Source organism: Carcharodon carcharias, chromosome 26 (genome assembly GCF_017639515.1).
Source record: "Carcharodon carcharias isolate sCarCar2 chromosome 26, sCarCar2.pri, whole genome shotgun sequence".
NCBI classification, from domain to species: Eukaryota; Metazoa; Chordata; class Chondrichthyes; order Lamniformes; family Lamnidae; genus Carcharodon; species Carcharodon carcharias.
This window is the reverse complement of record NC_054492.1, coordinates 14,300,407-14,323,876: the sequence shown is the minus strand read 5'-3', so window position 1 is coordinate 14,323,876 and position 23,470 is coordinate 14,300,407. Positions and strand designations below refer to the sequence as shown.

General features: G+C 42.7%; 1 protein-coding gene across 3 annotated transcripts in view; it reads right to left on the bottom strand.

Annotated features, from left to right (window-relative positions):
• LOC121270006 (multiple C2 and transmembrane domain-containing protein 2-like) overlaps positions 1 to 23,470 on the bottom strand; it is a 483,534-nt gene that overhangs the window by 318,404 nt on the left and 141,660 nt on the right. For all 3 annotated transcript variants that reach the window (XM_041175251.1, XM_041175254.1, XM_041175252.1), the window contains exon 4: positions 16,081 to 16,195. In XM_041175251.1, coding sequence (XP_041031185.1) covers positions 16,081 to 16,195 — 115 coding nt within the window. The remainder of the gene's footprint in view (positions 1 to 16,080; positions 16,196 to 23,470) is intronic.

The window sequence follows — 23,470 nt, the reverse complement described above, 5'->3', positions numbered from 1 at the left end:
AAAGGAGTAAAAGTGATGTAACAAGCATTTTTTCACCCAGAGGATGGTTAGGGTCAGGATCAAACTTCCTGAAGAGGTGATGGAGACAGGTTGATCGAGGTATTCAAAACGACATTGAATTGCTATCTAAAAAGAAAGAATGTGCAAGGTTACGGGGATAGGCAGGGGAGTGGGACTAGGTAGAATGCTCTTTTGGAGAGCCAGTGCAGACTCAGTGGGCCAAATGGCCTCCTTCTGCACTGTAAAGATTCTGTGATTCTCTGCATTGTGGATGTGCCTACACCACGTGGACTGCTGCGGTTCAGGAAAGCAGCTTACCACCAAGGGTAAATTAGGGATGGGCAACAAATGCTGGCCTTGCCAGCAACGCCCACATCCCTTAAATGAATAAGAAGTATGATGCTGCAGCCATCATGAGCATGGGGCAGGGCTAATGATCCATTTGACCTTTTCCTACTTGTCTCACGTTTGTCACATTTCATATGCTTGATGGCAAGTTGAACGTCTACACAAGTTAAACCCATAAGTTAAACTTTGGAAGGAGAATAGAAAGTAGCAAACCAAAACCAATCCACTTGTGAAAGCAATGAATTATAAAACAAGATTAGATAAACTTTACATTACAGTCCAGAAAGAGGGTGATTAAGGGAAATGCTTATGAAAGTATATAAAAATATTAAATTTCACAGTTAAGGTAAATCTCCATAGTTACTTCAAAGCACAATAAGGAAGTTAATGCTGGGAAGAGAGGCTATAATAGTTTAAAAATAAATTTAGAACAGATGTCAAAAAAATCTACTTTTCTCAGAGTTGATCAATCTTTGGAATAATCTGGAAGCAAAACATCATTGGGGACCGTTCAAAACGCAATTAAAGGCCATGACAACAGAGAAAGGGCCGGATAAGTTCCAAAGGCAAAATAGCTTCTTCTCGTTTTTGAGTTTTGCAGTTTTGGCATGGGTCTAATTTTGTTACTGTGAATGATGGGGAACATTATCAATTTGTGATGGCAAAATGTCAAAAGACCTGGAAATGATAGATGATTGCGATCTTAAAAGAAGGGTGATTAACAGACAGGGGAACAGGAAATGCTGACTCAGGTCTGGTGGAATCTGTGGGGAAAGAATTAACATTTTAGGTCCGCAACCTTAAATCAGAACTGGAAACGTTGGAAATGTGATAGCTTTAAAGCAAGGCAGCAAAGGGAGGGAGGGAAAGAAAGAAAAAAGGGTAAGTTCCGGGCCGGAGAGAAGGAGAGATTCAATGACAAAAGGTTCCATGGTGCCATGCCAAAGTGGGTGGTAATGGGTATAGTGAAGAAACTAAAAATGTGCCTAGATGAGGTGTGAATGGCCGGATAACAGCCAACCAAATGCAAAATAAAGAAATAAATAAAGGAACGAGAAAGAGAAAAGGAACCAGCTGAAAAAACATGGAAAACAAAATGGAGGCAGAGGTTACAATCTAAAATTATTGAGCTCAATATTGAATCCAGAAGGCTGCAGAGCGCCCAGTCAAATGATGAGGTGCTGTTCCTCGAGCTTGCATTGAGAAAGTAGTTTCATTTTGCCGTTTTTTTAACCTAAAATTCAGCTATGTTTTTATGGTTCATGCTCTCAGTCACCAAGGGGTTGGTGTGCTTTTCCTGGAGTTTGTGGGCTCTGGTGTTTACTGCTGTCCTCATGTTTACAGACTCCAGAAAGATGTTTGGCTTTGCTATTAGTGGCCACCATGTCTGGGGCTGGGTGGAAAGGGTCAATGTTATTTATTGAAGGAGTGGGGAAGGACAGCTGAAGATCTCTGGGTTGATGGCCCTCATTTCGAGGGTGGGGTTGTCGGCGTAGGGGCTGATCACTGATGATGCGTGCTCAACCTCAGGATCCTCCAAGCGCCTTCCAGGGCTCCTCATGGTTCTATCAGCTGCTACTTATTGTGGACTCCTGAGGTGGGTCCTGGCTGAAGGGAGTGAGAATTCCCACAGCTACACTGTTCAGGGCAGATATCAGGAAGCACATCTTCACACAAAGGCTAGTGGAGATCCAGAACTCCCGAATCAAAAAAACACAGGTCAATTGAAAAGTTTTAAAACTGTAACTGATGGATTTTTGTTAGACAAGACGAGAGGGGGAACCATTTGGGCTTGTTGGACAGTAGAATGGAGTACAGCTTGTCCAAATATATCCCAACGACTGTAAATCAGGAGGAGATAAAAGTACATTTCATAAGGATCTGGTACTTTTACGGAATGTCCATTGCTAAATTACATCCTTGGTTCTTATTTAAATTAACAGGGTTTCCTTATGAACACTAAAAGGCTTATGATTAAGATTCCTCAAACATTGAAGTGCTCAGATTTAAAAACCTCCTTTTTAATAAAAGCTGCACTCCTCATTATACATACTGCGCATTAGGCAAACAATGGATGGATAGAATTTCACTTGACACAAGTAAATCATCAACAGTTTCCAGATGGGTTTGCACAGACCATGGAACACATTTAATGCGTAACGTGACATGCTCTGCTGGTGAGGGTTAATTATACCACTTTATTCTGCACAAAACTCTGAACCAAATAAATCTTACATTTAAATAGTTTTCTCAAAAGCAATCTTAAAATGAGCATAGTACCACAAACCCACCCATAAGTCTTATAAGGCACAGTTGAATTTATCCAACATTTATTTTCTCCCTTCAGTCTCCTGGCTGAAGGTTTCACAGCCAATCACTCCATTTATAAGATGGCCACTGTTCCAAGCCTAGCGTTTTATATTCAAAATTAATAATGGCCCTCCCTGTTTCACACATCACAAACTATCACTGCAGCTCCTTCTTGGATAGAGATTTTATCAAAGGATCTTAATCACTACCACAAACAAACAATCTGCAAATTTAAAATATGTAATCTTCAGGCTTGGACATCGCTGGCAAAACTGGCATTTATTGCCCAACCCTAGTTAGCTTAACATCTGCCACTGGGTAATAGCTAGAATCCATTATGAAGGAGACCATAGCCGGATACTTGGATACTTGTATTTGATCAGGCAAAGTCAACATGGGTTTGTGAAAGGAAAATCGTGTTTAACTAATTCACTAGAATTTTTTGAAGTAGGAACAAGCAAGCTAGATAAAATGAAACCTATAGACGTGCTGTACTTGGATTTCCAGAAAGCATTTGATAAAGTGCCACGTCAAAGGTTACTACACAAAATAAGATTACATGGTGTAGAGGGTAACATATCGGCATGGATAAAGGATTGGTTGGCTAACAGGAAGCAGAGAGCAATGATTAATGGATTTTTTTCAGGTTGGTTGCAGCAACCAGTGGAATAGCACAGGGATCAGTGCTGGGGCCTTAACTATTTACAATCTACATCAATGTTTTGGATGAAGGCACTGAATGTATGGTAGCTAAATTTACTGATGCCACCAAGATAGGTAGGAAAGTAAGTTGTCAAGAGGAAGTAGAGAGTCTGCAAAGTGATATAGGCAGGTTAAACGAGTGGACAAAAATTTGGCAGATGGAGTATAATGTTGGAAAATGTGAACTTGTCCACTTTGGCAGGAAAAATAGAAAAGCAGCACACTATTCAAATAGAGAGAGAATGCAGAACTCTTGAAGTACAGAGGGATCTGGATGTCCTGGTACATGAATCACAAAAAGTTAGTATGCAGGTAAAGCAAGTGATTGGGAAGAAAAATGGAATGTTAGCATTTGATAGACAAGGACTCAAGAGTTATGGGGGACAGACGGCAAAGCAGAGTTGAGATACAACCAGATCAGCAATGATCTTAGTGAATGGCAGAGCAGGCTTGAAGGACTAAATGACCTTCTCAAGCTCCTAAGTCCTATCTTCCTATGTGCCCCTTCAGAAGGTGGTAGCAAGCCATCTTCTTGAAGCGCTGTGGAATGTGTAAAGATACTCCCACACTGCTGTTAGATAGGGATTTTCAGGATTCGGACACAGTGATGATGAAGGAACAGTGATTTATGCCCAGTCAGGATGCTGTGGGACTTGTATTGGAAGTTGGAGGAGATGGTGTACCAATGTACCTCTGACACTTGATCCTTCCAAATGATCTTATATTGGAAATGTTGATCCAGGTTACATTTATATTTTAGGGCCTATATCGACTTATTTTGTCCTTTAAAGGTTTTACTTTAAATTCAAACAATTTAAGGATTTTGTACTGAGTTTTAACTCTAGATTTTAAATTAAACACGTGACAGGTATCACAGTGTTGCAGCACATTGTATTTTGGAGCATTATACCATGCCAGAGAAAGAATATGCTGCAAGAATTCACTGTGAGCAAAGTTCCCATGCTGGTCACCTGAAAACAGAGAGGAGCCAGGATTGTCTAAGAACATCCCACCATGGAGAAAAATGAGGGGAAGGACGGCAGTGGGCCCCTCTGTGTTCCTACATATAGATAACTGGAAAGTGGAATTGGGGCCATCATCAGATCAGCCATGGTTTATTGAATAGCAGAGTAGGCTCAAGGGGCCAAATGGCCTACTCTTGCTCCTATTTCTTATGTTCTATTCTTACGTAGACATAGGCAGTCACCGAGGAACAAGCGGCACCACCATATTCCCACTCCCCCCTCCAGTAATTGGAGCCATCTGACCCAGGGAATACAAATGGGGATGACCAGTCCTGTTAGAATCCATATTGGTCTGATTCTAAAATCAGATCTAAAACCCAAAAATGGGCAATCCTAACAGCATCTGTGGTGCTCACCAAGAGTCAAATACAGTGGCAAGCATCGTAAGCAAGGCAGAGAAGGTTACCACTTCATAATATTACAACACAGAAATGGGGTCAGGCAACAGCCATAGCTCCCTATTTCAGCTCCTGCACTGCAGGTCTGCTCAGGAGAAAAAAAGAGCCTCTTTATTTCAAGACTAAACCAAATCTGCATTTGTTTGTTTGTTTACTAACTTCCTAAACACACAACTGAGTTTACATTCATGCCCTGCAGCGTGTTATTCAAATACTTTTGCACAACCAACAGATTACCCATGAGCAGCAGTCAGCATAGAACCAACAAATTGGTCACTGCCATAACAGCATGAAGGCACTCATGTAATTTTTGCTTCTCAAAAGGGGAGGAAAAAGAGTACGAGAGAAAGCTAGTTGGTAACACGAAGACAGATAGCAAGAGTTTCTATAGATATTTAAATAAGAAAAGAGTTAACAAAGTGAGCATTGGTCCTATAGAAAGTGCATTAGGGGGAATTGATAATGGAAAGTAGGGAGATGACGGATGAATTAACCAGGTATTTTGCACTGGTCTTCACTATAGAGGACACAAGTAACATCCTGGAAATAGCTGTAAATCAGAAAATGGAAGGGAGGGAGGGACTCTGGAAAATTACAGTCACCAGGGAAGTGGCACTTAGTGAATTGTTGGGGCTGTGGGGCTGACAAATCTCCAGGTCCGGAAGGACTTTGTCCTCAGGTCTTGAACGAAGTGGCTAGTGAGATAGTTGATGCACTGGTTTTAATTATCCAAAATACCTTAGATTCGGGGAAGGTTCCATTAGATTGGAAAACAGCAAATATAAATTCTTTATTTAAAAAGGAAGCGAGACAGAAAGCTGCAAACTATAGGCCAGTTAACCTAACATCTGTAATAGGGAAAATGTTAGAAGCTATTATTAAAGATGTTACAGCAGGGTACTTAGAAAAACTCAAGGCAACCGGTCAACATGGTTTTATGCAAGAGAAGTCATGTTTCACCATTTAACTGGAGTTCTTTGAAGGAGTAACATGTGCTGTGGATAAAGGGGAACTGGTGGATGTACTGTACTTAGATTTCCAGAAGGTATTTGATAAAGTGCCACATCAAAGGTTATGGCAGAAAATAAAAGTTCATGGTGTAGGGGCAACATATTGGCATGGACAGAAAATTGGCTAGCCAGCAGGAAGTAGAGAGCTGGCATAAATGGGTCTTTTTCTGGTTGGCAGGACGTGACAAGTGGTGTGCCACAGGGATCAGTGCTGGGGCCTCAAATTTTTACAATTTATTTAAATGAGTTGGATGAAGGGACCGAAATTTGCTGATGACACAAAGGTAGATGGGAAAGTAAATTGTGAAGAGGACATAAGGAAACAACAAAATGACATAGGTTAAGTGAGTGGGCAAAGATCAAGCAAAATGGAGCATAATGTGGGCAAATGTGAAATCGTTCATTTTGACAGGAAGAATAAAAATGAAGCTTATTATCTAAATGATGAGAGATTGAGGAGCTCTGAGATTCAGAGGGAACTGGGTGACCTAGTGCATGAATCACCAAAGGGACAGCAAGTAATTAGGAAAGCTAATAAATGTTATCATTTATTGAACGGGGAGTTGATTACCAAAGAACGGAGGCTATGCTTTAGTTGTACAGGGCACTGGTGAAACTACATCTAGGGTATTGTGAACAGTACTGGCCTCCTTATTTAAGGAAAGATGTAAGTAAGTAAGCAGTTCAGGGAAGGCTTATTAGACTAATACCAGGAATGGGCGGGTTGTCTTAAGAGGAAAGGCTGGACAGGTTAGACTTGTATCCACTGGAATTTAGAAGAGTGAGACGCAACTTAATTGAAACCTTTAAGATCCTGAGAGGGCTTGACAAGGTGGATGCAGAGAGGATGTTTCCTCTTGTGGGAGAATCTAGGACTAGGAGTGGCTCATTTAAGCGAGAGATGAGGAGAAATTTGTTCTCAGAGGTTGAGTCACTTTGGAAGTCTTCCTCAAAAGGCAGTGGAAGCAGGGTCTTTGAATATTTTTAAGGCAGAGCTAGATAGCTTCTTGATTAACATGGGGGTGAAAGGTTATCGGGATAGGCAGGAATATGGGGTTGAGGTTACATTCAGATCAGCCATGATCTTGATGGAGAGGTCAATTGGCCTCCTTCTGCTGCTAATTCATATGTTCGTACGTACGTCATCTCAGCATCTACCCCGTCAAATCCTATAGAAGCTTTGTTTCAATAAGGTCAGCTAAACTCCTATGAGTACAGGCCCAATCTGCTCAACCTTTCCTCATAATGTAGCTCCTTCATCCCAGGAATAACCAAGTGAACCTTCTCTGAACTGCTTCCATTGCAAGTTTATCCCTCCTTAAGTACGGAGTCTAAATCTGTTCACAGTACACTAGGTGCAGTCTCACCAAAATCCTGTTCTTTTGTAACAAGACTTCTCTACTTTTATACTCCACCCCCCTTGCTATAAAGAACAACATTCCATTTGCCTTCCCAATTATTCAAAGTACCTGCATGCTAATGTTTTGTGATTCATGTACAAAGACACCCGGATCCCTCTGTACTGCAGCATGCTGCAAGTCTCTCTCAATTTAAATAAAATTCTGATTTTCTATTCTTCCTGCTAAAGTGGACAACCTCACACTTTCCCATATTATCCTCCATCTGCCAAATTTTTGCTCACTCACTTAACCTAACTATATCATTTTGCAGATTCTTTGTTTTCCGATCCTTTTTTTTATCACTAGCAGCCATCCTTAATTGAATGGTGAGCCTGCCCTCTGGCCATTAATTAGTCAATTCGGGAAAGATCACTGCCAAGTGGCCATATCCTACATGTGGTGGGGTTGCGAGCCCCATTTTACCCTGTTGTTGGGGTCATGAAACTTTTTGAAGAAAAGGGGGCGTTTTCCATGGTGTCTTGATGAAAGGTTATCCCTCAGCCAACATAATTAAAAACAGGGTAATTGGCCCTCCATCTCATCGCTGTTTGTGGGAGAAAACAATGTGCAGACTGGCTGCTGTTTGCCTACGTTAAAAGAGTAGCTACTCTTAAAAAGTAATTAATCAGCTACGACGCACTTTGTGATGTGTCGCAGGAGTGCAAGAAACTATATAAAGGAGAGTTCATTCTTTTTTAAACTTCTGTTTGTGTGTGTTCAGGACATGAATGACACCAGTAAGGGTGCATTTATAGCTTATCCCCAGTTATCCTAATAAGGTGATAGTAAGGCTTGTCTTCTCAAAACAATTACAACTGAATAGCTTATTAGGCCACTGTCAGAGGCATTCTTGTAGCCTGGCATTGATTTGTCATGCCCTTCCACTTATTTCGAGAATGCTGTTTCATGGCAGAGTTTGTTAGGCTGAACATAATTCGTGCTTACAACCCCGCCCCCCAACCACCTTTTACACAAGTTATACCACTTTTGGGCAAATTGCACTAAAAAAAAAGCAGCAAAGCAGAAACATTTTGCTAGTGTCCATAACTTTAGGAAATTGTTCCTTATTTTGGCTTTTTACTTTTTGACAGCATACAGAAAGATGTTTGGAGCACGATAGGAATGCTTTTTTTAAAAAAAAGGCCAGTGCCCATTGTTCCCACCATAAAAAAATCTTGCATTTAAATAGCACCCTTCATGACTTCTGGGTGCCTTAAACCTTTTTATGGCAAATGAACTGGTTTTGAAGTGTAGTCACTGCTGCAATGTAGGTAACATGGTGGTTAGTCCACGCACAACAAGCTCCCGCACACAGAAAAGTAATCATAACCAGAGAATCTTATTCTGCGATGTTGGTTGGGCCACGAATATTGGTCCTGACAGCAGGGAGAATTCTCCTGCTCCTCTTCAAAACAGTATCATAGGATATTTCATGCCCACAAGAGGGCGGACATGACATCTGTTGAATGCCCAATTCGAAAGATGGCACCTCTGACAGTGTCAGCCTGGATAATGGGCTCATGTCCCTGGAGCGGGACTTAAACCCACAACCTTCTGACTCAGAAGTGAGAGTGCTGCCACCAAGTCAAGGCAAACACCCATTTTACTAGTTATGCTTTGTAATGGTTCCCTAAACTTGTTGATCCAGACGAGACCCTTCAATTTGTCACAGTCTGGCTGGGGCACCCCCAAATTGTTATGCCCTGGGTCAGGAGGGATGAGCTGACTCCCTGTCTTTATTCTGCATCACCCCCCCTCCTCCCGTTGCAGGATTTAATGTAAAACAGGATTCCTTTCGCAGATACCTTTTCCCAAGATCCAATCGTTCTGGTTTTGAAGGAGCCAATTTGATCAGACTTTGAATTAAAGGTGAGACTAAGTTTATTAACTACTAAAGGCAAGAAAGGATAAAACATGTGTATATACGGTCATACAGATTTTATATATATATATATATATATATATACACATATATAAAAAAGTATATAGAACAGTTCTTGACTCAGGGGGAGGAAGTGATTGTAATGTGCCTTCACAATGAGAGGTGTGAGATTCCAGAAGGATAAGGGTTGAGCTTTTGTCCTGAAACTGCTGTTGGAAATTTCCAAAAAATGTAGCCAGTTTGTGAATCATGCTCTTTTTTGATTCAGCAAAGTCCACTTCTTAAATAAGCAAAAAAGGAAGGTTTGATTTTAACAGCTTAAGATCTCTTTCATGTCTTATGGACATGACAGGTTAATAAGGGCCATACGACATCCTGGCCTTCATAAATAAAGGCACACTTTAGGAAGAATGTAAAGATATTAAAGAGGGTGCAGAAAAGATTCACAACAATGGCTCCAGGGATGAGGGACTTAGTTACATCGATAGTTTGGAAAAATTGGAGTTGTTCTCCTTAGAGAAGAGAACATTGAGAAGAGATTTGATAGAGGTGTTCAAAATCAGGAGGGATGTGGACAGGGTTGATAACTATTTCCATTGGCAGAAGGATCAAAGACGAGAGGATACCAATTTGAATTGAATGTCCAAAGAAGCAAAGGAAACAGGAGGATAAACCCTGTTACACATTGAGTGGTTAGGATTTGGAATGCACTGCCTGAAACTGTGGTGGAGGCAGATTCAATCATAGCTTTCAAAAGGGAATTGAGTAATCTTCGGAGTGGGATAAATTGCAGGGCTGTGGGGAAAAGGCAGGGCAGTGGAACTAGCTGAGCTGCTCTTGCAGAGAACCAGTATGGACACAATGGGCCAAATGGCCTCCTCTTGTGATACAACAATGGAGGGTCAATATTAATGTCAATAACAAAAATCAACATTAAAATAATCATAAACATAATTACAGATTATATCTTAACTTGAGTTATACCAAACAAATTGAATGAGAAAAGGCTCTTGTTAATTGAAACCTTCCAGGCATGTTTGTTTATCTAAGTGGATGCAGATGTTATTCTTGGTTTATTATTGCATCTTCAGTTGTCAGCTTTAAAATGGTCAGTCCCTCCTAAAAATCTATATAAAATCAAACACGGGAAAATAACAATCAGAGTTTGCTTACTACATGAAAAAGGAGATTATTGTCTTGACGTAAATCATGCTAAAGGAAGCCTTATGTTTGGTGTTCTCTGGATCAACAGTAGTAGAAATTATTGCTTACAACATAACCACCATCAATAATTGGTTCCAAGGCTAATGAAGTGCAGCTCCTGGTATTTTTATCCTCCAGTTCATGTTCTGTTATGGGTCAGTCTCCATATCGCCTGCCTCATAAGCACTCGCAAATTGGTTGGCTCTCAATGAAGGTAGCACATTGAAGAGAAAGTACACTTATTAAAAATTCTAAATTCTGTTTAACAAAGGTCAGATACATTTCGGTGGCTTGTAAAAAAATGAGCTGCCCATAAGACCAAAAATTACTGAAGAGATTTAGATAAAAACAATCTGGATAATTGGCTTCGCAAAGAATCTCATTTTGTACTTGCAAATTTTTGAACCACATTCGCTTCTTCATTTTCACTCAGATTGACCAACTAGAGAAATTGAGAGTTGTACTTGTAAATCGCTGTTCAGCTGTCTGTTAATGTTGGTCACTGAACGAGTAACTATAATTAGTATACTTCTCCTGGTTTTTAATTAAACAGAGGAATGTTTTAGTGTCTTAAGGAAGCTTCAGGATTTCAATGTTTTTATTATCTTCTATCTTGTTGAAATCTGGTTACCTGAAAACACTCTGAACTTTTACCTTGAAGAGAGCAGCCCACAAAGATTTGCTGTGGATTTCCCCTTTCCCGACATCAGTTTGAATCTGGTGCCAGGTCAAGGGGATCTCCAGGTGTCCATCAACAGTGATGTCATCAAGCAGACAAAGCAGCCTATCACACTGCAGTATTCTCATAGATAGCAAGCTAGGAACTAAACGTACTGAGTATCATTCACTTTTAACGTGTGGAACTGAACCCAGGCAGTCTACCATTTTACCATCTCACAGGAGCAGCAAAAAAAGAGTTCTGTACAGGTAAGCTGCCCGGCCCTCATCTATTCTCTGTACTGCCGGAATGTTGGAACTCTTGTATCGATGTCTATGAGACTCATTAATCTCCACGTGCCTTCTTTCACTGTGGAAGTCCTCGCTTCTGGAAAGGTAGATCATCCTGTAACAGTTTCAGCCTATAAATCTCTGAAGGGATACACTACTGGACTTTTGATTCTGGACTATGCACTCATGTGAAACGATAACTCTTATTTTTATCATGGTCTTGCTATGTATCCCTTTCTTTCCCTTATCTCTCTTTTATTGTATGAGAGCAGAAAGGGGCTACCATTATGAAAACCCCTTCCTGTGTTTTGTGTGTGTGTAAAACAAACCAACCCTCTTATTTTACCTTATCTTGACTTTGCTGTGGGGTTATTAATAGTGGACTGGATCACGCCAAACTGAAAGGTTGGGGAAAACACACCACCGCTTATAAAAGGGGAAATCAGAAATCAAAAGCACCTGTTTACTGACAGGTAGTAAGAGGAGAAATCAGGGCTGTTTAAATTAATCCCCCTCCTGTACATAACAAGATAGAACTTTTTCAAGTTTTTTTTTTACAGTGAGACTAACAGTTCAAAAAGGACAAGTTCTCATCAGCTCACTGATTTCAGTCTGTAGAAACTTCAACAATGCACCAAATACAACCATTGTTTTAATATTCTACACACGTGTGACCTCCAGAGGTTGCTATCTGTTTCAGAGGACAAATGTCGATAAGCATTGACAGTTTCACTGCCATTACCATTGCAAAATCTGGGCCAATACACAACGATAGGGAGAATCCAGTTTCTTCTTTGACAAGTCGTGCACTACTGAGGGAGTGCTGCACTGCTGAAGATGTGGTCTTTCAGGTCAGATGTTAAACTGAGGTTCCATCTACCTTCTCAGATGGACATAATGATCCTATGGCAGTGTTCGAAGAGCAGGGGAGTTCTTATCCCCATTCAACATTACAAAAACAGATCATCGGGTCATTACCACATTGCTAGTTGTGGGAGCTTGCTGTGCACAAATCGGCTATTGCGCTTCCTATATTCAAACAGTGACAGCATTTCAAAAATACATCATTGACTGTAAAATGTTTTAGGACATCTTGAGATGATGATAGACCTTATATTAATGTAAGTACTTTCTTTAGAAAAGAATTTTTAAAAAATACAATAATAGTGAAAATAAATAAAAACTCACCACCTGATGCTAAATTATTAACTTTAAACCAACCATTGATCATTTTCCGCCACTTGGGAAAACCAATTCACAAAGATGAGAAGGCATATTTGAGGAAACCTATTATACCTGGTGGAGATGACTTTGTGGTACAAAAGGTACTGACTCTTTTTAATGCTGCTCAAATAAACACTTTGAAGTCTTGAAGTCAGTGCACAAAGCAACCAACTGCAGTGAGGGAAAGGGTGCAATGGGTCAGGAGATGAAACGTAATGGGGATGAAAGTTGTCTCCACTTGCAGTGCGAAACAGGGTGGTAGCAAATCGATGCTGACTTTTCACCAACTTCTTTGGAAAATATTGTCAAGATTTTTTAATTTCAACCCAAGTAAAAGCAGCAGTGAGATGAGGAAAATGGTCTCTATAAAAAGAGTTTGAACTACTGTGGCTGGACTTTCCAGTCCCAAATCAGGATGGAAGGGGGACAGGACCAAGATTGGTACTACATTCAATTCTCCTGCACTGCTGGCTCAGTTGGCTATACTTTCACTTCAGGGTCAGAAGTACATGGGCTTAAATCCTACTCCACTATTTGTGCTATGTCAATGCTGGAGGGCAAGCAGCCCTGACCTCAAAAACAGCCCTGGCCATGATTATGAAAGGAAAATAGACATTGACCAGAGCTACTGCATTCTCCATTCAAAACAACAGACCACATCAGAGGAAGTTAGCAGAATAACCACCTTCAACTATTAATTATTGCCAAAGGTTGATAACCGCCAATTAATTGCAGAAAGCAACCGCAATCTTGAATTTATATAGAAGAATATCCGAGTGGGGAGGCAGGAACAATGATGAAAGGTACAGTTCCATAGATAGGTTTCAGGTAGGCACGTAAAGGTGGGAAGGGAGAAAGATAAGTTGTGGAGAGAGTTTAAGGAGATAGATTAAGAGCTGACAGTTGCATCACTGAGGGTGGAACAGAGGAGGGAGGGAACATACAAGCGGCAAACTGTGTCATAATTCCGGAACAATCCACAATGGGACATTTGCCAAGAACGTTCATTTGAACCCTGCCAGTTATTACAAAAAGCTCAATTGTCTCACTTTGGTTCCCATAGGCTCACGAATTCAATAAGGACCCTTCCCGAGTTTACTGTTTGTACAGCTAGGCTGGATTCGCAAACTGGCTTCTTTGTAAATCGATGATGAATGAGATGAATTGCAGTTATAAGTATAATGTCTATGTTTACACTAGTTTTATGGCTGAATGAATACTTAACAGAAAGAACCTCAACCTCCAAGGATCATTTGGCTGCAATCCTCAAACCTAAATGATTCAAGATTTGGCCAGGGCTCGTTGCTTAACTAGACTTGTGCTTCAGAATGCAAAGATTGAAGGATGAAAATCAAAAGTTAAAGGCCAGTACCAAGAAAGTGAGGACAACATTTTCACACATCTTTGGTGGTGGACTTGGTGACGGGGACTGGCAAACTAGCCAGAAGCCGCATCAGGACATCCCCCCGCAGGTATTCCCACCACTGGGGATGTTATCCAGCAACGGGGCTGGGAGTCAGATTGGCTGCCCACTGAACAGAGGCAGGGAGCCAATTAGCATATTTAAAGACCCCCAACTAGATGGACCGCTGGCAGTTTGTGGGTGTTGGAGCATTCCCTTGCTACATACGAAGGCTAAAAGCTTAATGGAGGCAGCTTCTCTACGGTATCAGAGGAGAGGGAGGATTATCGGAGTCAGAGGCTCCATGGCACAAAGAGGGGGGCGCGGGTGAGAAAAGCAACACTCCAGCCCTCAATGAACCAGCTGGAGGGGTTTCCCTTCTGAATAGAAGGGGCTGCTTCCCCTTCCAAATTGTTATTTTAAATTGACCCCAACCCCAACGGCGGTGCCTCCATGTTGAGATTCCCTTTCAATCCCTGGCCTGCCTCAGCAGTGCCCAGCTCTGATTGGGTCGCCAGCATCTAAATCCCACCCACCGTCCTTAATTGGAGGGGGTTTTCAGAGATGGCCAATGAGCAGGCTGCATCCGGGAGGATCCCTGCCAGCAAGTGCAGGCTCGGGATTCCCATTTAGGATCTCAACTTTGGGATCAAACGTCACCAGAAAACTCAGCCCTGAAATTCAGCAACTTAGGAAACAATTACTTGGGAGTTGGAGATACTTTACTTTTAATTTGAAAAGGCAAACCAGAAATAAATATATTTAAACTAAGGTGCAAATAGTAAAATCAATAAGGGTGATTTTGCACCCCCCCCACCCCCCCAATTCGGAGACTCTCAGACGTCACCCCGACAGAAATATGAGCTAGGAATTGGTGGTAACATTTTCACCTTGGAATCAGGGTCTCACTCCGAAGCATTTACAGGTTTGTTACAAAAAAAAAATGGAAGAAATCTTCCCTTTAGCTTTGTTCTCAATATCGTTATCATGACAGGACAGGAAGGAAACACAGAATGTTTGTATTCTGAGAGTCACAGAAACTACGTCCTTACAGCTGAATTCAGTGATGCTTACATGCTTTTAGGTGGGTTTCTTTGCCAAAACTAAACTCTTGCTATGTTTTGCCCCCGAATCCTCAATTCAAACATTTTTCTCTTTCATTGTCATGAACTTGTCCAGCTGGAAGACAGTGTTTCTCGTGTGCACAGTCTCTTCACTCCACCTCCTTTCAGCATAGGCCTAGGCCAGCCAATAGTTACGGGCGTTCAATGGAGAACAGAAAAAACAATACAAGCTGAATTAATTGTTTCTTAAGCAGGATTTCAGATGCGGTTACAGGAACGGATATAGTGGAGAGTATAAAAGAACTGGTCAGGCCCATCCCAAACTTCTGTTCATTATTTTTTTCCAGATGTACTTTAAATCGTGACTACAACCACATCTCCTCACTCTCCTATCTCCCAGTTTCTTGCTCCACTTAATCATCCAGTTGTTTCTCCCCAGTAATTTCACAGCATATTCTTACCTTCCTCTTGAGAACTTCTCAGCTATCTGCACTATTTTCTCAGTTGTTCTCAAAAGATCACAAGACATAGGAGAAAGGGTAGGCCATTCAGCCCATCAAGCCTGCTCCACCATTGAATAAGACCATAGCTGATCTCATTGTGACCTTAACTCCACTTTCTTGCTTGTCCCCCATAACCTTTGACTTAACCCAGCCTCCACTGCACTCTGTGGAAGAGAATTCCAAACACTTAACAACCTACTGAGAGAAGAAACTCCTCCCCATCTCTGGTCTTAAACGGGAGACCTTTCCTTTTTAAAACTACACCCCCAAGTTCCATATTCCTCCACAAGGGGAAGCATCTTCTCAGCCTTGACCCTGTCAAGCACCCTCGGAATCTTATAGATTCCAATAAGATCACCTCGCATTCTTCTAAACTCCAGTGAGTAAATGCCTAACCTGCTCATTCTTTCCGCATAAGGCAATGCTTTCTCCAAGCAAAACGCCACATCAATATGTTGCCCAAATTATTTCTTTCGCAGTTAATACTCTAAAACAAAGCATGTTACTATCGAATAGCCGGGGACTGAAAGGGGAGGCCACATAGACACTACTTCCACATTCAAAACATTTGGTGAATCATTGTCCTCGGCGCATGTTGAAACTGGTAACATGGTCCGTTACAGTGGGGTTAAAAAAAACAATCGGGATTAAAGCGTCTTACCACAGCGATCCCTGATTACCAGATTCCGGCCTTCCTTCAGCTGGATTGTTAAAAGGTACGAGGGCATACCACACGCCAAAGGATCTCGACTTTTCCCTTCTTGTTGTTCGAAGGCCTGCAATTAAAAGGGCTGCATCACAAATACATCGAATTTTTTTTTTTAAAGTTACAGATTAAATGGGGTTTCATTATGTTTCATCGTTTTAAAATGTCACAACAGGTGAGTTTGGTAAGGCATCAAATTCACCCCTGAATCTCATGTTTAGTTAAAGGATGGTACGAGAGGGAGTTCCGTGCTGCACAAGAATCACTGGTCAAGTATACTTAACTGTGAGTTGTCTCAGTCAAGTAAACAGATAGTGAGGAAAACCAGAGTTGTATTTTTAAAAAACAGTTCATTTCAAGCTGTATGTTCGAAACATTATATTTAATTTCAGGCTAGTGGAAGGCAAAGGGGACTCCCTGTAGCTCCTTCGTCAGGCAGGAGGAACACAGAGCAAGGGTGGGAGAAGCTGCTATTGAAGTAACAGCTAGTTGGGATAGATAATAGAACTGCCTGCATGGTTGAATTGGACCATAGAGAGGAGATGGTGGTGAAGGATGGAGTGACTGACCCATAAGTCATAGAGTCAGGATTTTACAGCACAGAAAGAGGCCCTTTGGCCCATCATGTCCGTGCCAGTCACCAAACCCCTATCTACTCTAATCCGTAAAAGACCCATAGCCTTGTATGCTATGGCATTTCCAGTGTTCATCCAAATACTTCTTAAATGTTGTGAGGGTTCCTGCCTCTACCACCCTTTCAGGAAATGAGTTCCAGATATCCCCCACCCTTTGGGTGAAAAATTTTTCCTCAAATCCCCTCTAGACTTCCTTTCCCTTACGTTAAATCTATGCCCCTTGGTCATAGACCTTTCTCTAAGGGGAAAAGTTTCTTCCTATCTACCCTATCTATGCCCCTCATAATTTTGTACACCTCAATCAGGTTCCCCCTCAGCCTTCTCTGCTAAGGAAAACAACCCTAGTCTATCCAGTCTCTCTTCATAGCTGAAACACTCGAGCCCAGGCAGCATCCTGGTTAATCTCCTCTGCACCCTCTCCAGTGCAATCACATCCTTCCTATAGTGTGGCAAGCAGAGCTGCACACAGTACTCCAGATGTGGCCCAACTAACACTTTATAAAGTTCCATCATAACCTCCCTGCTCTTGTACTCAATGCCTTGACTAAAAAAGACAAGTATCCCATATGCCTTCGTAACCACCTTATCTACCAGTCCTGCTGCCTTCAAGGATCTATGGACATGTACACCCTCTGATCCTCCTCTAATCCTCTGTACTTCCTAGTGTCCTACCATTCATCGTGTGCTCTCTTGCCTTGTTAGTCCTCCCAAAATGCATCACCTCACACTTAAGGTCACAGATATCAAGGTCACAGTTATCGAGGGTTTGATCGGGTCGCTGGAGAGAAACAATTTCCTCTGCTGTGGGATTCCAATGCAACAGGAACCACAAGCTGGAGGGGCAGCACCTCATCTTCCGATTAGGCACTTTACAGCCTTCCGGACTTTACATCGAGTTCAACAACATCAGACCATGAACTTTTTCCTCCATCTTGATCCCCTTTTTTAAATCCCACCTTTTAAAAAAAAATTACATATATATTGTATATATCGTAAATCATTTTTTAAAATCCTTTTTCCCCATCGCCACCACCACCCCTCCCCCATAGGCCCATTTGCCACTTATTTCCAAGTTGTGCTTTGACAGAGCGCTGACCTTGCTGAGCCATTAACACATTATGCTATTTTACCTTTATATGCCCACTCACTTACCTATCTTGCCTTTATGCCACATGGACATAAGACAAAGGGAGTGTCAATGGTTGTGTTAAAGACTAAAGCAGATGCGGAGAGTTTTTTTTTAAACATCTTGTGTCCATGACATTTTTGTCACTCTCTCCTGAGCTCCCACCTTACCCTGACATTCTATTTTGATCCACCCTCTCTCAAACGGTATAAAATTCTTCACATTTCTTCTCTTTAGCTCCAAAGAAGAGCCATTCGGACTCAAAACGTTAAATCCATTTCTCTCTCCACAGATGTTGACAGACCGCTGAGTTTTTCCAGCATTTTCTGTTTTTAGATCAGATTTCCAGCATCCGCACAGTGTCCAGCTTTTACAACAAGGTATAACCTTAAAATTAGAGCAGGGTCATTCGGGGTGATGACAGGAAGCACTTCTTCACACAAATAGTGGGGAAAATCTGGAATTCTCATCCCCAAAAGAATCTGTTGAGTTGGGGAGGGCGTGGGGGGTCAAATGAAAATTTCATGATGGATGTTGATACATTTTTGGCAGGTAAGGGTATTAAGAGACAAGAAAACAGAGTGGCTAAATGGAATTAATATATGACCTAACCAGAGGGCACAGCTGGCTTATGAGGCTGAATGGCCTATTTCTGTTCCTACGTCATTGCCCTGGTCAGTGCCACCAATCACAATGCTGCAGATCAGGGGGAAACTAGACTCTTAGAGAATTGTGGGAGCAGAGATGCAGAGGAAGAAATCATTCAAAGAGCAAGTGGTAATTGGAGAGGACAGAGGGGAAAATGTCCTTTAGGGAAGGAAATCTGCCATCCTTTCCTGGTCTGGCCTGCATGTGACTCCAGACCCAGAGCAACATGGTTGACTCTTAACTGCCCCTGAAGTGGCCTAGCAAGTCACTCAGTTGTATCACACTGCTACAAAGTCTCCAAAAAGGAATGAAACTAGATGGACCACCCGGCAGCGACAATGACAACGGCAAACTCAGACCTGTCGACCCTGCAAAGTCCTCCTTACTAACATCTGGGGGGGGGTGATGCCAAAATTAGGAGACCTGTCTCACAAACTAGTCAAGCAACAGCCTGACAGTCATCCTCACAGAATCATATCTCACAGATAATGTCCCAGACACCACCATCACCATCCCTGGGTATGTCCTGTCTCAACAGCAGGTGGCAGCACAGTGGTATACAGTCGGGAGGGAGTTGCCCTGGGAGTCCTCAACATCAAATCCGGGCCCCAAGAAGTCTCATGGCATCAGGTCAAACAAGGGCAAGGAAACCTCCTACTGACTACCACGTACTGCCCTCCCTCAGCTGATGAATTAGTGCTCCTCCATGTTGAATGCCACTTGGAGGAAGCACTGAGGGTGGCAAGGGCCCAAAATGGACTATTGGACTTCAATGTCCATCACTAAGAGTGGCTCAGTAGCACTATTACTGACCAAGCTTGCTGAGTCCCAAAGGACGTAGCTGCTAGTCTGGGTCTGAGTCAGGGGGTAAGGGAACCAACAAGAGGGAAAAAACATACTTGACCTCATCCTCACCAACCTGCCTACCGTAGATGCATTTGTCCTTGACAGTATCAGTAGGAGTGAACACCGCCCAGTGGTTATGGAGACCAAGTTCCACCTTCACATTAAGAATACCCTCCATCATGTGTGGCACTACCACCGTGCCAAGTGGAATAGTATCAGACATCTAGCAACTCAAGATTGGGCACAATGAGTCTCTGTGGGCCATCAACAGCTGCAGAGTTGTACTCAACCACAAATCTGTAACTTCTTGGCCCAGCATATCCCCGACTCTACCATTAATATCAAGCCAAGCGATCAATCCTGGTTCCATGAAGAGTACAGCAGAGCATGCTAGGAACAGCACCAGGCATAACTAAAAATGAGGTGTCAACCTGGTGAAGCTGTAACACAGGACTACTTACATGCCAAACAGCACAAGCAGCAAGTGATAGCCAGAGCCAAGTGATCCCACAACCAACGGATCAGATCTAAGCTCTGCAGTCCTGCCACATCCAGTCGTGAAGGGTGGTGAATAATTAAACAACTCATTGTGGGAGGAGGCTCCACAAATATCTCCATCCTCAATGATGGGGGAGCCCAGCACATCAGTGCCAAAGATAAGGCTGAAGCAGAAAAGCCGAGTAGATGATCCCTCTCGGCCTCCTCCGGAGGTCCCCAGCATCACAGGTGCCAGTTTTCAGCTAATTCGATTCACTCCATGTGATATCAAGAAACAGGTGAAGGAACTGGATAGTGCAAAGACTATGGGCCCTGACAATATTCTGGTAATAGTACTGAAGACTTATGCTCCAGAACTTGCTGCGCCCCTAGCCAATATAGCCACAGCATTCGCATCTACCCGGCAATTTGCAAAATTGCCCAGCTATGTCCTGTACACAAAAAAAAACGCAAGACAAATCCAACCTGGCCAATTACCACCCCAACAGTCTACTCTCCATCATCAGTAAAGGAAGGGGTCATCAACAGTGCTATCAAGTGCCAAACACAATAACCTGCTCACTGACGCCCAGTTTGGGTTCCACTAGGGCCACTCAGCTCCTGACCACATTACAGCCTTGGTTCAAACATGGACAAAAGAGTTGAACTCCCGAGGTGAGTGAGAGTGACTGCCCTTGACATCAAGGCCACATTTGACTGAGCGTGGCATCAAGAAGCCCTAGCAAAACTGCAGTCAAAGGGAATCAGGGGAAAACTCTCCATTGGTTGGAATCATACCTAGCACAAAGGTTGTGGTTGTTGGAGGTCAGTCATCTCAGCTCCAGGACATCACTGCAGGAGTTCCGCAGGGTAGTCTTCAGCTGCTTCATTAATGACCTTCCTTCCATCATAATGTCAGGAGTGGGGATGTTCGCTGATGATTACACAATGTTCAACACCATTCGTGACTCTTCAGATACTGAAGCAGTTCATGTCCAAATGCAGCAAGACCTGGACAATATCCAGGCTTGGGCTGACAAGAGGCAAGTAACATTCGTGCCACACTGTGGCAGGCAATGATCATCTCCAACAAGGGAGAATCTAGCCATTGCCTCCTGACATTCAACGGCATTACCATCACTGCATCTCCCATTATCAACATCCTGCGGGTTACCATCAACCAGAAACTGAACTGGACTAGCCATATAAATACTGTGGCTACAAGGGCAGTTCAGAGGCCAGGAATCCTGCGATGAGTAACTCACCTCCTGACTCCCCAAAGCCTGTTCACCATCTACAAGATACAAGTCAGGAGCGTGATGGAATACTCCCCATTTACCTGGATGCGTGCAGCTCCCACAACACTCAAGAAGTTTGAGGACAGGACGAAGCAGGCCACTTCATTGGCACCACATCCACAAATATTCACTTCCTCCACCACCGACACACAGTAACAGCAGTGTGTACCATCTACAAGATTCACTGCAGGAATTCACCAAGGCTCCTTAGACAACACCTTCCAAAGCCACAGCCAATGCCATCTAGAAGGACAAGGGCAGCAGACACATGGGAACATCACCATCTGGAAGTTCCCCTCCAAGTCACTCACCATCCTGACTTGGAAATATATTGCCATTCCTTCACTGTCGCTAGGTCAAAATCCTGGAACTCCCTCCCTAACAGCACTGTGGGTGTACCTACACCATATGGACTGCAGCGGTTCAAGGTGGCAGCTCGCCACCACCTTCTCAAGGGCACTTAGAGATGGGCAATATATGCTGACCCAGCCAGTCAAGCCCGTGTCCCGCGAATGAATAAAAAAAGGAAAATTACTTAACATGATGAAGTTGGTGTGTTTTGCCCTGTTAGGGACCATTAATGTTTAAAGTGAAATCCGAATGCCCAGCAATCAACCGGTAGAACTGCGCCACAAGATTTTGCATTTTTAACAAAAACAAACTTCATTGTGTATAAGAATTAAACAAAGCATGACTATTAACTTAACACTGATGCAATGAACTCAGTTACACTTTTTACTCACCCCCCCACCCCTCAAAGAATTCCCTTATACATTACAACAATCTTGAAGCTCATCCACTTCTTTCGGGCCAACCCAAAGGTATACCACAGCCCTCAGAAGTCACTTTGCTTTCTCCTCAGTGCTCCAGCTATTCTCTGAACTATGAAATTTCATGGATATCCTTCCTTTAGCTTTTTGCTAAGTGATCCTCCAATTTTCTTTAAGACCTCACGACTGTGGATGTCTCAGCTCCTTGCTCTTGTTGCCAGCAGATGCCCAACTGCCTTCTAACAGCTTCCAAGCTAACCCTGCTGACTCCTTTCTGCCACGAGGACCACTGTTGATTTCTTCCTCTAGCTACAAGCTAGGAAAATCTTCCAGCTGCTTTTTCCGTCCCGAAATCTAAACTGAGCTTAAACCCCACTTGAATTCTTCATGGTGAACAATGGAGTTACTATTTTCTCTGCTTAAAGGCAGGCCTGACTAACAATCATATCCTGTTGGCTCTCTCAGTCCAATGAGATGCAATTTACACCAAAGCAAAACTTCCTGTTTTCTGAGCTAACACTTAGAGAAAAGATCCATCTATACCCACTGAACATCTTTATGACAAGGTGGCATACGTCTCAAATGGGATGGTCTCAAACAGAAATGTAAGATATTATTTTACCTTCAACACCACCCTTTGATTCTACAATCCATATGAATAGTTAATATTTCTAATGAATGTTACTGCCCTCTTTCCAGACCAACTGGTTCCAATAAGAGGTTCAGATGTGGCTCACCCATTGTATCAGTATTTCTTCACTATCAACTCTATCCTTGTACAATAAGCACAGGGTACCTTTTAGTAATAAACCCAGTTTTGTTTACGTTGCCTTTACACCAGAGTTGTTTTTACCAGTTGCTGTACCAGGTGCCCCCATTTTTATATAGTTAAAACTTTAACTCTGAAAACTAAAAGCTATATTCTAAAAAATATGGATTATGAACTGGATATTAACAGGTGGGTGAAGGCGACATTTTGAAATGAAGTGGAATGGCACTAACGCTCATGCAGTCGCTAACAATGTCAGTAAGCACTGGGCAATGGAAAAATATTAAGTTAGGAGCTAGGTAGGGAAGGGAATGAAGGGAGAACTCCCCTTGTCATCCTAGCATGGGATCTTTTACATCCATCTGAGGGGAGGGGTGGGGGGGGGGGGGCGGGGTGGTTGGGGTGGGGGTAGATGGGGCCTCAGTTTAAAATCTCATCCAAAAGATAGCACCTCAACACCTCAAACAGTGCAATATTCCCCCAGCACTATACCAGAGTGTCAGCCTATATTACATGCTCAAGTCTCTGGAGTGGAGCATGAACCTACAATCCTCTGACAGAGCTAGCCACTGCGCCATAGCGGTCATGAGGCAAAGGGAGGTGCCAGGAGGTGAGGGAAGGCAAGGTGGCTTCTATTTCTATTATGCTGCCACCACTCATGGGGGAAGAAAAGAGAAAGGTCAGCCTTTGGCAGCAGCGCTGTATTGTTAATGAGGCAATGGTGCTGCCACTGGCAACAAAAAGAATTACCGGGAATTGCTGATGACAAACGCCAA